Here is a 17,548-nt window from a genome sequence, read left to right on the forward strand (position 1 = left end):
TTCCCCTGTGTTTTTGGAAGCCTGTCAGTCTGCCTGTGTCTCAGTGCTCAACTAGTAAACACTTAACTAATGTAATCTCAAGTTCTCAGTGAGAAGTGTTGTGGTTTCAATTCCAAACATGACCCAGCTGAGGCTTTTACTTATGCATGTGCAGATGTCTTCAAAATCCAGCTGCAAATAGATGATATTTACCCACTTCTTGAGGACCTCTTAGAAAATAAATCTCGAATGTTGTGCAGGTCGAGCATTGCATAGGCAAAACCCTTCAGGCATCTTACCTGTGACTGCTTGCAGGACATGGTGTTATCCAGGAGCTTTGCATCCAAAGCCAGTGGTGGGAACGAGGGGAGGAGGATGTCTCCTTCCTGTTGCACTTCTTTCTTCGAGTTTGAATCCGTGCTGTCGGATTGCCCTGGCGTTTGTTACGGTGGGGTGACCTCTGCTGGGGAAATACAGACCAGCGCCGTTAACTCCTTGCAGCCCACGTGAAGTTTTCCTCCTCAAGAAGTTGCACAAGCATGAGTCAGTTGAGCTGTTACATAAACTGAATTTAGGTTGCTCATCATTAAGGAATGTTCTTAGTTGGATTATTTTTTTCTTTTTTTTTTTCCAGGTACGCTCTTTATCTGTTTTTTATATTACATTTTCAACACCCTGTAAAACATTACTGCTTTCACTGGAGTTAAGCTTAGCAAATACTTTTATAATATACTGTTTCTCCTCAGCAGAGGACGATTCCTTCAAATGGCAAATTTTCCAGTGTTTTGTCTAGTTTTTTGTGTTGTTCCAAGATGCATGGGCTCCTATTGCTTCACTTCAGAAACTCTGCTGTGGGCCAAGCTAGCTTGCTGTCCAGGAATGCTCTCTGATATTCAGCCTAAGCTTCCCTTGTTTAGTTTTATCCCATTATTTCTATTTACATCCTTGTATAACACGTTTGCTCTCCCTCCTTAGTGTTTACACCCTTCAGATATCTCTAGGCTGTTCTCATGTCCCCTACCTCCTCATTCATTACTGAGCCAAACTATAAATATTTAGCTCTTTTAATCTTTCCTCATAAATAAGTCCTTCCTGCCTTCTGAGAAATTGTGTGGATTTTTCTCTGAACTGCCTCCAGTTTGTCAATAACTTTTTGGGTGATGTAGGCCTTAGAATTGAACATAACGTTTCATATATATGTATATTACATCATAAAATGTGGTATAAACGTGTAGGTAGGACATCTAATGCACATTTCTAAAATGCTTAGCATTGAGACAACATCTGAGTTAAGAATTCTTTCACAAATTTTAAGTTTATTTGTGCTACATTCAGACTTGATGTATATCTAAGTACAGGGGAAATGTGGAAACTAGCTTAGGAAAAGGATTTCAGAACTCAGGAATACATGCTCAGTTTTTGGCACAGGATTACTGTTGCTTACTGATTGTATTTCTCTTGTGGTCTGTGGGAGACTCTCGAGTCCTGCATACCCCATTTATATCCTTAGGTTTGGGGCTGTTAAGACTGCAAGGTTGCAAGCTAAATATGTTTATATTCTTAATACAAAGTTTAGATAATTTTCCAGAGGACTCATCTTTCCTTATCTTTCTACTTCAACTCTGTTTTTTTAACACATATATTGTGTATATACTGCTTATATAAACCAAGAGAGCAGTAATTAGTAACATGGTAAATGTAGTATTTGTAGGGCTTTTGCATCTCTAGTCAGGTTTCCCAAGATACTTCATTATAAAAGCTTTGATGTTTGCCTTCTATATAATTCTGAAGATCATTTGTTGATGGAAAGTAAATAAATATTGTAGAATTAAACATATTCCAACTGGTTTTTTTGGCAGAAGTTGTTTGTTCTCCAGTGCAAGATTTGCTTAGTGGTACTGCTGGGGTCAGACAGTCAAGTTTCATGTTCCGTTCAGCAACTCTGCATTTTCATGGGAATTTTGAAGAAATTTTGGGGGCCTGTAATGTCCATTTTGTGTTGAATGTTTCTAGGCCCCTGTGACTATGGTGTGTGCAGAATTCTGGTGTTATGTGTGCTGGGATGGGCAGGGAGAGGAAAAGAGGACAAGAAACTTGGAGAATCTGTGCAGTGTGATCTGGACTTTCCCAAACAGGGTGTTGTGACCAAAACTCATGACACCTATATATGGAGATGCTTCTAATAATCAGCTAAGAGTGGTTTTATTTCTATAAAGAAGATAAACTGAAGATACAGTTCTAGCCTCTCACAAAAATGAAACCATAAAGCTGATTTTTATAGGATATCTACATGTCCAGGTTACAATATCTGTCATGGCTACACTGGAGAAATGAAGATTTGCTGTGATTCTCTATTGCCTAGAGAGATGCTTGAGATTTCCATAGAAGATAACAGCCAAATGTGATAAACCTGCAGATTCCATGCTGGGCACTGGGCCACATCCTGGGGACATCAGCTTGTACTGGGCTCCTCTTGGCAGACTCCTGAGGACTTGAGTACCATCCAAGGGATTCACACACAGAATTCTTGACAGGAAAAGGGCTGATTTATGTGTGTAGCTGAGAAATTCATGTTCTTCAGGTTGGGAGAGGTCTACTGTATCCTAAATTATTTAGTAGACTGGTTTTTAGTGTGAACAGCTGCCCTCTGGATCGTTTTATCTCAAGCAGAGGAGTATGTAGAAGATAGACTGCCACATCCTGGCATATAATATCAGTGTTTGTATGACCTTGAGATCTTGATGCTTCTCCTTTATTTAATTTGCCACATGGTCTTTTATTAATTACCTAAAAAACTATAATGGTTTTAATTTATTGGTGAAGATAAGCACTGTACTTCTTTTTTTAATAAAAACCAAAACATATGAAATGTTAATTATGTAGCAGGGACATGAATGGTATAAACTGTAATGAATGTTAGAAGATGCTTAGCAACAAAGGTTTCCAAATATAGCAATTTATTATAAACTTATCCTTCTATGGCTGCCTGTAGCATTTCAGGAGGGTGAATATAAATATAGCTTGATTTCTTCAAGGAGTGGGTTCAGTCATATTGTTTACAGAAAAAGGAAGTATTTGCTTTGTGACTCTCAGAATTTATCTTGAACATCCTTGTTCATTACACATCATTTCAGTGTGCTGATATAAAACACTTGGGCTGTGATAAGATAGCATCATGAGGAGAGGAAGAACAAATGGCTTTGTTTAAATAGTGGTCACTCTGGCAAGAACATTGATTTGCTTCCAGTAAGGATGCTGCAACCACTGGGACTTGGAGACTTCTGTGAAAGAGGCACTGGTGACTTTGTTTTGCATCAGAAGTTTTTTTAATTGCCTAAAAAAGGTATCACCCTGCTTAGCCATTAGGATTAGAATGGTTTGCTGGCTTGAGCTGTCCGTTACAGAATAATCTTAGAGAAATAAGAGGTTGAGATGCATTTTTGACCAGTATGAATCAGCATTACTCTGCTGGATCTGTGAAGCCACTTTGACAGGCATGTGATAATGGTGAACAGAGTCAATTGTTGGTCAACAATTGTGAGTCTTGTGCTCATAATTTTGAGTCCTGTTGTTTGGAGATCTTGTCTGTGCTGTTCATTTGCCCATTTAATTTTCCCTGCATTCTGGTGAATAACACAGCATGGAGAGGCTTTATGCTCTTTAATCCATAATGATTTTATGTGGATATTAGATCTGTAAAGGTGTGATTTATTATTTATTTAGGAGCATACTGTACTTAGCTTTTTGTTGGAGCCGAGAAACTTCCTGCTGTATCTTCTACCCCCCAAAAAAAGATTTTCTGCAGACCACTTGCATTAAAAGTAAGAATTAATAATCAATAATCAACTGAAGGTCTGTCTGGTTTTCCCTGTCACTGGGGGTGAAGTGAATTCCCCCGAAGCCCAGGAATGTCTCTTTGTTGTACCTGTGAGGCTTTTCCCCCCCAGCCCCTGCAGTTTGGTGGCCTGGCCACCTGCAGGAAACATGAGCCAATGTGCCGAACAGCGCGGCTCTGTGCGCCCCGAGGAGCAGCCCCGACTGCTCTTGGAGCCGCACAAACGCTGCCTTCAGCCCCTGCCTTCCCAGCCTCCTGTCTGCCATCGAGCTCTTCCTTTCAGCTCGGCACAGCCCTGACCAAACAGCCCAGTGTTAGGGCATCAGGAATATCCTGCCTTTCTTGAAGCCATAAAGGTTCTGAACCTTTCCCAGCACTGTCTGGACTCGGGCTCTGCTGGGGGTGTGCGGCAAATGTAGATATTTTCCTTGGATTGTGCTGCTAGATGTAGGAGTGTGGGCTTGAGATGCTGTTGAAAATGCAGATTTTGACAGAGGCAGTTGATGACCAAGGCAATGGGATTGTTTGTTTTGCAGGGTGGTTTTTGGTTTGCTTTCTAATTAACTGACTGCAGTTGCAGTGCTTCCCCTTTCAAATCTGTTTGACATGCTATAATTATTTTATTCCCTTATGGAAAGTGACTGAAAATACCATGTCTGTGTTGTTATTTATTTATTAGTAGCAGGGACAAATATTGAAGCTGTGCTGTTGCAAACAATCTGCTATTGCATTGTCTAACTGAGTACTGGTTCCCATGTGACATTCAAAATGAGGTGGGAAAGGCTGCTTGCCTTTTTGTGAAAAGGTCATGAAGAAAATGTGGGAGTTTGGGGAATATTAATAACATATCTAGTCAGATGGTCAATATTAGAAAAAAGTGTTATGAAATTTTTGCAGAAAGGGCAGAATATTGGATTTTGAAATGCACTGAAAAGCACAGACATGGTATAAAAGTCAAGATATAAATGAATTTTTGGACTGGGACAACTGAGTTTTCTGGCACTGTGTTCCATCACTCTAATTTATGGTGTAAGGAAAGCAAGAAAATCCAATGCCCATGTTCAGTGTTAAGAGTGTGAAGTTGGTGCTGTGTTCTGTGGTGTTTAACTCGGGTCCCTGAAGCAGAGGGTGTTTCTAAACCAATGCAATTGCCTGAGCAGGTTAGGAGCAAATGGGCCCTTGCTTGCACACACACATGGCAAAACAATGTGGCTTTTTTGGCCTCTGTAACATGGATTTTGGGATTGTTTCTTCCAGCAGCAGCTTGGAATGATGGCTTTTCTGCAGAACTGGCTACATCTACAGCAATGCTGGTGCACGCTGTGGTGGTTTTTGGAGCTTTTTTCTTCAAGAAAATCTTTTTTCTTCAAGAGAATCTTTGCTTTTTTTTTTTTTTTTTTTTTGTTTGTTTTGTAATGGTACTTGATTTTTGGTTTTGCACAAGGAACATTGCACTCACTGCAGTCAGGGCATGTGAACTTTTGGTTTTCATCATAACTAATTTTAAGTGTGTGTTTATCCAAAATCTGCAGCTAATTGGATGATGGGATTGCTGACTTCATGCACACAGTTGTGGCTTGAGTACTTAATAATCTGTTTAAAGCACATCCCATTCTGCCTCCTGATATTTATATAAGCAGGAAATGGGGATTATTTTTTCAGAAGAGTTGATCAAAAGCTATAACTAATATTTTAAATGAACCTTCTTGGCAGATGTCACCATGTTCTTGCTTCTGCAGCTTGAGTGGTATGAAAGAAATGATATTATTCATGTGTGGCAATGCAGTTAGTAGGCATTTGTGTGTGGAATGATTGGTTACTGTTGGGGGATACCACTTAAACATTTTCAGGCAAAGTTTTCATGAGTCTCCTGACTTTAATTTTTAGTTGTATCCCTTGCCAACATTCCTAATTACAATTAGACTGGGCAGTTAGCCATGAGCTGTTGCTTATTGTCTTTCTGCCCTTGCTGTTCTGGTAGCCTGGCAGTGCTTATTTTTCTCCTCACACACGTGTGACCACCCTTTGGTACATTTATGTCTGGGAGCAGGCTAGGAACAGGCAGTCTGGTATTCCTTGTTTCCCTCTGTTGTCACAGTGTCGGGATAAATGACGTGTGTGTGTACCTGATCTGTGAATAAAGCGTTTCCTCTACGAAAGAAGTTCTGAAAATGCAGTTCCTCCTTCCTTCCTTCCTTGCCCTCCCCTGTCACACCTCTCAGCAGCTCCACAGACATGTTCCAGCAAATGTCAGGGCTCTTCAGGAAGGACTATAAATCGTGGATATAATCCATGCACTAGGTTAGTGCTCAGGTTAGCCCAGTGAATTTGCAATGTTATGGTTACAAGGGATTTAAGGGCATTATCTTTCCTGTGCAACCAGTGCATGAAAGTTCTTCAGGGATTTTTCCCATATAGCTCTGGCAGCTAAAGACAGATTGCAGAATATGGTTTTGAGAGCAAAAAGTCAAGGTTTCTGCTTCCTGACTTTTTTTCCCTAATGCATTTTTATGTACGGGTTAAATTAAAAAAAAGTTTAAAATACATATTTAAACTGACTTTAAGTTATATGAAATGCTTTTTCTATGCGTAAACCTGTTAAATTTTGAAGTGTGGTATGTAAAGATCTGGAAGTAGAGGAAGATGTCCCCTTCAGTGCCATAAGAGAGCTGGAGTCTTACCCATTCGTGCCCCTCTCTTGAGCCCTCCACTGCCAGCCATCTGGTAGAGGATCACGTTGGATCTGACAGGGAGAAATGGTGTGTGTCATCTGGGTTTGGCCACAAGAATTTGGGAGAGAAATGCCAGATCAGCAGGGAAAGAAGAAACATTTACTCTTGTAAACAACCTTACAAGAAGATAACAATTTCTTTGAAGCTGCTTAAAAATTCTGGTGTTGGGATTCTGGTGGAATAAGTCCAGACAGGATGGATTTGCAGAAGGAGTAGCTGATGGGCAGTAAAAGATGCATGATTAACCATGTTGTTGGGCTCAGTTCATTTCCTCAAGTGCTGTGTATATATTCTGTTTTGGAAACCTAAAGTATATATGTTGGTCATTCTGAGTGGCTGCTTCCTATTATTTACAGCAGTGTGTAATTATACACAGACTCTGACAAATAATAGCAGTGTCGTGGGATCTATTTTTAGGCTCAGATATTTGTTATTGTGACCTAATGTGCCAAAACTTAGCCAAGCTATGAGCAAGAAAATCTTACAGGCAGGCAATGCTGTCGACCTTGTGCATAGCCTGGCACCAAAGAAGGATCATCTGTAGCAGGACAGGGCGTTCTGCTGGGCTTTTCCCCTCTGTCCACTTGGTTTCCTCTGTTCTAGACAGACAGGATGAGTTGGTGAGGTAGAGCACACAGTTGCTGGGCTGGAACAAACTGTTTATTTTCCATTGTTTGTAATCATGCATGCCTTATTACGCTGCTCTTTTTTTTTCCCTTTTCCTTTTTATTTTATTTAATTTTTTTGTTTAAACCGGGGTTTTCCATTCACTGAGGATCGGTGTTGTTCACTATCCCTTTACTCAAAATAGTGTATACTCAAAATACTCTTGTGCCTGTGTAAAGTGCCACTGACCCTTCAGCACTTCAGTCCTTCCTCCCCTCATGCAGGACTGTAGTAAAACAGGGAAAACCCACTCTCCCACTTCTGAGCCCCCCCAGGCACTGCCAAAGGAGTTATCGGAACTCATTAACCCTGAAGAATGGAGTAACATCTGAAAAGCAGCAAGCAGAGCTGAAACAAGTGCTGTGCTCAGAGCCAGTTCACAGCAATGACATTATGGTCGACCCAAAACATTCCCACGTGGAAGACACCCAGGTGCCTGATGTTTCCTGAGGTGTTCCTGTCTGTATCTGCATTATAACTTGTGTAGTGGGGGACATGGCTTTGCTGTAAGATTCCATCTCTTGCCTCTGCACTGCTTCTGGCAGCAGGGTTTGCATCCTACCCTGCATTTCCTTACATTAAATCCATCTTTCAGCATCTCGAGACAAGGATGTGTTTTCCTGCCTCTGGCAAGCCACTGGCTGTATCCTTCTCCTGTTACTGAGGCTCCCTCCCCCACCCCTCTTGCTGGAGGTCAATCTGAAGTGCAGGAAAGAATGATTATGATAACAGGAGGAAACAGGAAGAATCATGCTTTCTTTTTCAATCTGTTTCTTATTATTGTTTTAATGTAAAACATTGTTTCAATTAAATGCTGACCTGTGCAGTGGCGTGTGCGTGCACATGCTGAAATGAATTCCGGCTTTGTTTGGAAAGCTGTGACCTCTTTATTCCTGTTCTGGATCAAGGCTGTTGCCTTTCAAACTCACTGCTGAGGACTGAAATTTCACTTGTACTCCTCGTACCACTGGCTGTAACAAACCTTAAGAGCCGTGGTCTCCTTGGGCATTTTTATTTGGTATTCTCTCTCAATTTTTAAAATAAACGTGCTTGGTTTTAAGAGGTACTCATGTCAGGGGAAAAAAATAACTATGACATTTAAAATGCCTCAAATGAGTACTTGGTGGAGTAGGTATAGAAGTGAGTGGATATCTTTATCCTTTACTTGCTTTCTCTGTGCCTTAATTTTGTGTGATATTATTTACTTGCATTTTTTTTAAACTGAGATTCCTGTGTGAATTAACTGCCCTGAAAGAAATTAGAAGACTGGACCTCAATGCCCACTCCCACCCCACAAAGTCTTAGCTGCAATGACACTGGAATAGTATGTTGAATTTGCTATTTGTTTGGATATAAATTTTAAATCTGGGGGGGTGAATTTATGTTGTCTCATTTAAGTTGTTTGTTTTGTTTTTTTTTTTGCTTAAAATAAACTTCTTTCGAGGAAGGAAGAAGTGGGTGAGAAATTTGCCTGAGTTGTTAAAATGAGTCAGTAACATTTTATACTTGTCCTCTGGTGACCAGATTTTCATTTTTCTCCTTGGCCTCATGGAATGTTTTTATTTATATATCTTATTAGTTTTGGATGTTCTGTGCAAGGGGAAACCTGAAATACAAACTTTTTTCCTTTCTGTTATTGTATTAAGAGCCTGCGTATTGGATGCAGGTGCTCTGACTCTGCCGTAATTGGCACTTTATGGAGAGACACCAGCTGTACTGCTTCACAGGGGACGTATTAGATCTCTTCACACATTGTATATATTGTAGGAAATGCAGAATTCCTGTCATTGTCACAAACTTTGCATGTCTGCATCTACCAGTGCCTCTGCAGAAAAAAAAAGACAACAATCTGCTGAAAGTTAAAACCACGTCTATTTTCAGAAACGGCTTATCCCTTTTATTGTCCTTTCATGTAGCACTAATTGATGTTTTGTTTGGTTAAATATAGAAGAGACTTAACAAATGTTTGTCTTTTTATGGTCATGCAAGGTGAGCTGGTGTGGTATGAAGTGCTTCATTTGTTTTGGAACGCATGGCAACAGATACTGCATATCTGGATGTGTGTGTACCTGCACATAAAATTATACTCATCATGTAATAATATACCAAAAAAAACCGTTTAACATTTTCAGTCACTGGACAGGTTTGGAAGCAGAAGCAATGAAACTCTAAATTATATTAGGCCTTAAAAGGGATAATTATAGAGGGGAAGCAATCCTGCTTTTGGACATCTTACACAACAGGAGCTTCAGTTGCTCTCTTGGGAATGCCTGGGAGCTGCCAATGGTACCTTTTGGCCCTGCCTGAGGAATATTGATGTGTGAGTAGGTGGGACTTGTGTGGCTTCTGAGGGATTGATTTATAGGAGGGAACTAGGAATTAGTATCAAGATTTATAGATACTGTATGTGAGTGATTTGTCCAAACAAAAGAGTGGGTAAAAGCTCTGCCTGCTTTTGAAAAGTGTAATTGCTGAAGGGAACAAAGAGCTATTGAGTGTCACAGGGAATGTTTGTTCCATATCAAGAAAAATGCAGGTGTCTGCCATCTTATTATATGGGAAAATATGGTTCCAATGGAAGTTAAAGCAATCTCATCAGATTTTTTTTAAAAGTTGTGAAGATACTGTCCACATAATAGAGAAGTGGGTGAGTTTGTGGATTTCTTGTGAGCTGATTTAACATCTCCTTGAATGTTCATTGTCCTGCTTCCTCTGTGGTTTAAAAATGTGTTCACATCAACGTATGGACATGTGGAGAGTTTCATCTCTGGGAAAAGGGGAACAAGGCTGTTTCATTCTATCTGTTGGAACTGATACAATTTATATTCTATCTGTGGTTGTTAAATCCCCTTTTTTGTGCTCTCTTTTCCGAAATGTCTAACATGTTTTTTGACGTAGTTCAGGTCCAGCACTGAGACACTTTGGAGCATCATTTCTTTCCCAGTGCTGCAGTGTGTTTGTGTGTGGAACATTGTGCTCATGAGAACCAGGAGGAAGCCTGCCTATTTCCATGTTTCCTTGTTTCTCTAGGTTTGTGCGCGCTGCGGAGAGCGCTGGGGAGGAGGCCCGGCCTGGGGGACACCGCGGTGGCTGGGTCAGTGATGATTGCCTTCAACGACTTCCTGCAGGGGATGAAGGATGTCAGGCCCAGCGCCATGAGGGAGGTGGCAATTGATGTGCCAAAAGTAAGTTGTTTTGTGCAGTGCTGTGGCAGCATTGTCAGGGCCACAAAAAGAGAGGAATTTCATGGAGTGGAAGCCTCAGGTTACTACTGAATATGCATCATCTTTCTGTTTGGGTGTTTGTTTATTTATTTATTACTGTGAAGAACCTTTTGCGGAATGGTTCCTAATGCTCCAGGAAGAGTTTGGGAGTGCAGGATCATGTTTCCTGATCTCTAGTTTTTTTATGCTGAGTGGATTAATGGGGTACAAACCTTCAGATGCATGTTCAAGGAAGATCTGGAGCCTTTTGGGAAGCAGACACAAACTAAAGCAGAAACCAACTGTTAGCATTTGTAGCCAAAGTGTGTTGAAACAAACTGTAAACAGTTTGATTGTTCTGATTTTTATGTAAATGTGGCCTGAATGTCTTCAGTGGTATTATATGGTTTTAAATGAAGGCAGAATTCAATGCTGTAGGCTGATTATGACTGCCAAACAGTCACCTGTCAAGTGACTGTCATTATATGAACAGTTCCTTTGGTGGTGCCAGGTTCATCTTTACCATGCTCACTGCCCTTTCTTAATTACATATTATAGTATTTCAGTAGCAGACCCAACATAAATTGGGCTGGGGAAGTGACCTGGTCTAAGGCAGCTCTGATCTGTGCTAAGAAGATTGAGCAAAAAAATTTTTTATTTAATCTGACTAAATCCTGATTCTGTGAGCAGTTGTGTTGATGTTCCTCAGCAGCTCCCCAAGCCCTGGAAGAAAACATTTCTGTTTCATTGCATGAAAATGAGTCACTTGGGAATTAAATTGCACAACTGTAGACCCTTATTCCCAAACTTATAGGAATGGGAAATGAAATCCGTGAACCGGATGCTGCACGCAGCCAGCTCGGATGTCACGCTTGGCTTGCTAAGGGCCCATGCTCTGCAGGGTGGAATTGCTTGGGCTGGCCCCAAACAGCTTTTCCTGGAAATGGTGTCATGGCACCAATATCCTCAAGGCTAAGTGGTTCTGCTGAGAGCCAGAGTTACTGATTCTTGCCTTGCTCGTGTGCTCAGGTTGTTATACCTTTGCTGTGCCTCTCAGGCACTCTAGTCCCTTCGGAGCCAGGTGGAATGCTGCCCAATGGCACAACACAGGCAGGTAGAAGCAAGGTCTTGGGATACTGCAGGAAATCTGTTCTCAGTCCTGGTCATCCTACTCCTCAGGTTCCTCTTGTCCACTAAACCACCCTCCTAGTGATTGTTTTCCTTGATTGTCACTTGGTTTTATTTGTTAAACATCCACTGAGTTATTGGAGTACTACTGGAATTCATTCCTTTATTAATAGCCTAGTGGAGATTATTTTTGTGCTGACAGGACCTGCATTTCCACAAAGCAATGTGTATTCTCTGAAGGTGTAGGGTAAATTTCAAGCCATCTGCTTGCTGTCTGGGGTGAGTTTAAAGTAGATTCTAAAGTAATTTGGGTGCAACAGATTTTGTGTCCTCCCATATCACCAAAGGAAGGGAGTTTGGAACTAGATGATATTTAGAGTCCATTCCATCTCAAAGTATTCTGTGAATGCTGCAATCTAAAAAGTCCTTGCTAAAAATAACTTGATACACTAAATAAATTATAAATTATGTGAGATTTTTTTCCCCAAAGAGAAGACAGGAATTTGAACTACATTTATAATATCAGCTTTTTAGGTATTTATTGCAGGTGGAGTACTCACTTGGCAACCCCTTGGTGTGGATGGGCCTTTGGCCCATGTAGTTACTTACAAGTAAAACCATTGACATACATGAGATTTTTTTGATTTTCAGCTTCATTTTTTAGATGGTGGGCTCTTCCATAATTCATTGCTTTACAGTAGCCATGTGCCAGTCAAATGACAGGAGTTCAAGTAACTTCTGAATAAAACCACAATTCCTTTCTCTTGTGTCTGAATTGTGTTGGCTGTGACCAAGGCAAATGTAAAATCCTTGCTGCCTAATTCTGTGTACCATCTTGCCTTCCATTTTAAAGAGCCTTTCTTGAACTTTGCTGTGTGTTACAACCTTTTTCGAAGGCTGCTTTTTCTGCAGCAAGGATTTAGGGGAGAGAGGATGCACATTATAAATCAGGAAGTTAATACTGCAGTTCTTTGGAGAGTTGCACTGCAATTGCTGTTCCTCCCTCTCCTGTGGGTCTTTATGAAATTTTTTTCAGAGAGTGGTGTGGGTTTTGCTTGCCTCTTTCACTCCCTTTAGTGTAATTCAACACTCAGATTTGTGTCTTTGCAGGCAAAAGATTCTGGATAAGACATCCTTTGCCTGTCTGCTTTATTTCTTTATTACTGGTGCTTAATAACCTCTGGGGAACTGCTGCTCTGTGTTGCACTCTGAGTTCTGTTGACCTGGGGGGAGCTAGAGATTGCAGCAGTAATGAAATGTTGGTGTAGCAGAGAGCTGGTTTTGTGTGTGTGAGCCCAGCCCCAAGGCTAATCTTTAAAGCCATTTCCACAGTGACAGAACATCACACCTCATTGCTGGTGCTGCAAGACCTCTCCTTTGAGATCCTGTGCAGATGAGAGCAGTGGAACTGTTGCTGGTAGACTGTTCCCCAACCTCTCTTCCCTCACCTCTCCCTCCCCAACAATTATCTCTCTCCTTTTGAAATGAGGACAAGTTTGTTCTGTTTAGAATTCACCAGAATGTGAAGGTAATGGTTTATTAGCTATTTTTTCTTTTAATACTATTGCAGCACCAGTTCCTCACCTTGTACTGTCAGAATTTAAATTGTAGGCATTCTAGACTTATTCTAAGTCTCCAGATTGCTGAAAACAACCTTCATGTAAAGTGACCTTACTTCACCTTTTCTGTTCAATTCTGTCACTTGTGCTGGTCTTAAATGCCATGTAGTGGGTCTGAAAAATCACTTGAACGATGCCTGACTGATATTCAGAAGACTGAATATTTGCAGAGGGTAAATGACTGAGTATTTAAGAGAGTAAAAGTAACATTTAAGTGTTTTCTCCCTGGCTTTTTATGTGCATGTAAAGTACTGCTAATAGATTTTGCCTTCTATTGCTGAAACTTAAGGGGAATTCACGATGGCCTAATTAATTTCAAGATGCTCTTGTTCATGTTTGTCAAAATCTTTGTCTAGATAGAAAGACATGATGACTAGTCCATACTTTGCCAGGTATAAGTAAGGATTGATACTGAAAAAAGGAGAACAATGTTGTCTCCTTATGTTGTCTTCTGCCCTCAGAAAAAGTTGTCTAAGAGTGTCAGATTTAGTTCTGTGCAGTTACAAATCTCCTACATAGAATCAAGAGCTATGGGGGTAGGTAATACATCTTCTTAAATGAAATTAAAGTCACACTATGTGACTATGAATAGTCACACTATTTAATATCTGACTCATAAACACAAACTTTTGTTACGTTTGCTGTTTGCTCTCTGCTCTCTTTGTAATTTTCTTCTACGTTGAAGTCTGACAATCTAAGAGAAATTTTATTTGATTTGAAGTTTGCTTGGTCTTAAATAAAAGTGTTTGCACCACATCCAAATGCTTTTTTTCATCACTTCAATAGCAGACTGAATTACCTTTCTCAGGGACTGTCTACTTCTAGTTTCCACTCCTTGTCCTGGCATCAGGGAAAATAGGGACAAACCAAGGGTGACTCCAGGTTTCAGCTTGGGGAAAAGGCAATACCTTGCCTCTCAGCAACACCCTGCTTGCTTTTCATGTGTAATTCACTTTCCAGAGCTGAAGGATGATTAATGTTGAGCAAATTTCTGGAAGAGTGTTTTAAGGCAGAAGATCATTTGATTTAGGTGTGCCTTGACATGTTTAATATTTGAAGTGGATGGTGACCAGAGGAAGAGCAGGCTGGGAAGATGTGGAGAAAACTCTCAGGCTTGTTGACAGCACTGTAGGAAGAGGTGTGGCAGGTTTTAGATCTGTCTGCTTTTTTGGTAGGACATAACACATGCCTTTATGTATTCCTGACAGGCCTGTCTTGTGCTTCTTGTTTAATAAAGACTTTTTGAAGAAGTGACTCATTGGAAACAACTTTATTAAAGAACCAGTTCACATTCTGCAGAGCACTTTTGATTTATTTACTTTAATAGTTCTGCTCTGAATTGTCTGAATTCAGCAAAAATGCTCTGTTCTGCAGGTATCTTGGTCAGACATAGGAGGACTAGAAGATGTCAAGCTGAAGTTGAAGCAAGCAGTGGAATGGCCTCTCAAACATCCAGAGTCCTTCATCCAAATGGGGATCCAGCCTCCCAAGGGTGTTCTGCTGTATGGACCTCCTGGGTGCTCTAAAACCATGATAGCAAAAGCTTTGGCTCATGAAAGTGGCCTCAACTTCTTGGCAGTGAAGGTAGGCCATTCACACTCACATTTTCTTAACTCCTACATAACAACTGATGGTTTTACCAATTTCCAGTGTTAAAATCCAGTGGCTCTTAGTGTTTCTGTTCCCTATATGCTCCTGCAAACACCTTGTAAATATCAAGTAAATTTTGTGCTTTCTTGTATGCTATTAAAAGAATTATTTTGTCACAGCACAGATCTGGGATGGACAGGTAAGCTGTGGAGTGAGGTCTTAAATATTGGCATTGTTTAAAGTCTTTCTAAAAGTGGCAACAATATTTATACTGCAATTAAAGCAATGTAAATGAGAAGTGCCTCTGGATAGTGGATAGCTGCTGTTACTGTAATAATTACTTGCATGCATGGAAATATCATCTAATCTCTTACATTCCTTTTCATTCCTCAGGAAGGTCACTTTCTTTATCTCACTGTTTGTGTTTCATTACAGATTTTTTCTTGTCCTATTTGCCTTTTTTCCTGGGGAAATAGTTCTACTTCATCAGTTTTCAGAAAGCTTGAAAAATCAGTTATATCTTGAATACTCTTGTAAAGATGGGATATTCTCTCAGCATTAAGAAACACTTAGTATAGAAAAATTTTGGATTTCGTTGCCTATGAATCAGTGTAATTGATCACTGTGGGTTGTATGGAAAACACATGAATGGAAGTTATTTAATAATAATACTGAGCTTCACTGCATAGGAAAGGAAAAAAAAAGATAGCAGAGTGATTCCACATGGGTTATTCTTGCAGCTGTGTCAGATTGTTAATGAAGTGCAAGAAAAAACATTTGTTTAAGCGTTTTGAAAGTATCTCCTCCTCAGCAGTAAGATCACGTCCCCTTCTCTGTTGACCATCTCCTGACTCACAAAGCCTCCTGTGTTAGTTTGCACACAGCTTCCTCCTCCTCCCATCCTTTCAGGCATGCTGTGGATCCTCTCTGGGAGCAGAGGCGCTTGTGTTGACCCTGAAGCCAGCAGCCCTTCACTGCCTGGGCTCCCTGGGGTTATAGGCAGCCCTCTGGGTCACAGTCACATCAACAAGGGCAGCTTTGGAAACCTCAGCCCTTAAGAAACGCTACCTTTCCTGCCTCTTCCATAAAGACAAAGTAGTTCTTTGTGCTCCAGAGTTACTGGTAAACAAGGTAACCTTTTCCTCCGCCTCTGCTTAAAAGAAAACATTCCTCTTTGTCTCACCCTAAGCACTGGTGCCTGAGAGGGTGGGGAAAGAAGGTAGCAGTCTGGAAAAAAGAAAATCAGTTGAAAATGGATGTTGTTGCTGTCTTGTATCCCTCAATCATGGCACTATCAGACAGTTTTACTGATGCAGTTAATTGTCTGAGAGTGAAGGGTGGCTCATGCTGACCAGGAGGTATCCAAAGCTGCAGTGTACAGTAATGCAGCATTTTGCCATGGTGCAGTTCTGCACGTGCAACATTCCCCATCACTGACAAGCTGCAGAAGTGTCTGGCTCTAGGAAATTGCCTGTGATTCCCAGTTGGTTTAAATCCCCTGGCCTGGAACTGGTCAAATATTCAATGTACAGATGTTTCAAGAAGCACATCTCTGGAGCATGTCCAACCTTGGACATGTTGACTCCAGGAAGGGAACATAGCCCACTTTCTCTAACTTCACATTTGTTTCCTGGACAGAAAAAGGCAACATCCATCATGTACTAAATGTGTTAAACATCATCTGTAGCACTTTCTCAAGCACAACAGGCATGAATTAATTTCCACTGCAAGTGTTCCTGCAATAAATCCAAACTAGATGAATTTGTGGGGTTTTGGTTTGTTTTGTTGGGGTGTTTTTGAGAGAGGATTTTTCTTTTCTTGCTTATAGCCTTATTAATTTTCCCCTTCTCTACATTATGTCTTGGATATCCATCCCTGGAACCGACATCAGGCATTTTGAAACGAAAGTGCGATTCTTGATGATTTACTTTTCAGACTTGCATTTTCCTTCCAGACTCTCTGGAGTAAGTAATTCTGATGAAAAGTGTCTGCTGTACAGCTTGTAGGATACTCTCTTGGGATACTGCAGAGGGCAGAGGTTCTTGGGCCCTTCTGGAGCAGGGGCTGCAGGCAGGCAGGAGGCACAGCTCTGGATGCTGCCTCTCCCTTTGGCTGTGAAGCCTGAGAGGAGATCGATTCTGTTCCATGCAGTGCTTGCTCGGTTCGGTGATTTTTGGACGGCACTATTGTGTCTGCACAGTGCATTTTAGAGCCACGAGCACAGCAAGTCCCAGCTCCCTGCCATCAGTGCTGGATGTGCTGTCCTTGTCTGAGCTGGCTGTCCTGCTTCAGTGCAGCAGGTATCGCCTCCAGGCAGGCTTTGTTTGCCAGATGTGTCTGTGCAGTTTGGACAGCTGACTCTGTTCAGTGAGACGTTTCAGCTGGGTTATGAGCAAACTGCTCAAATGTGACCTTTCCATCTGTCTTGGGCATAGGGAGCTGTCACAAGGCAGCCTCTGGCCCACGTCTGACTGGCTTCTCATGAGGTTTGGGAGATGGGCTGAGTGTCCATGTCATTTCTGGGCAGAGGAGCTGAAGAAATAACGTGATAACAGATGTTTGACGTTGCATCCTGTTCTCTCCTGAAATCTATTGTGAGATTTGAATGGTTAGTGTTACAATGAATGTTGCCCTTTTGTAAACATGCTCTTTGATACTTGGCCAAAAACTTTTTATAGCTGTATTTGCACCAAGATTGGTGACCTTTTGCTTTTCCAGAGCAAAGCTTGTTGGTTGGTTTGTTTTACAAAGCAATCTTGCGTATCATTCCTAGGGGGAATAGTTTATTTTTGTTCC

The 17,548-nt window shown here is 41.0% G+C and overlaps 1 protein-coding gene across 1 annotated transcript in view; it reads left to right on the forward strand.

Annotated features, from left to right (window-relative positions):
• AFG2A (AFG2 AAA ATPase homolog A) overlaps positions 1-17,548 on the forward strand; it is a 161,500-nt gene that overhangs the window by 10,301 nt on the left and 133,651 nt on the right. Inside the window, 2 exon segments of the mRNA XM_058024321.1 lie at positions 10,243-10,397; positions 14,537-14,746. Coding sequence (XP_057880304.1) covers positions 10,243-10,397; positions 14,537-14,746 — 365 coding nt within the window.

Source organism: Melospiza georgiana, chromosome 5 (assembly GCF_028018845.1).
Source record: "Melospiza georgiana isolate bMelGeo1 chromosome 5, bMelGeo1.pri, whole genome shotgun sequence".
Classification (NCBI taxonomy): domain Eukaryota; kingdom Metazoa; phylum Chordata; class Aves; order Passeriformes; family Passerellidae; genus Melospiza; species Melospiza georgiana.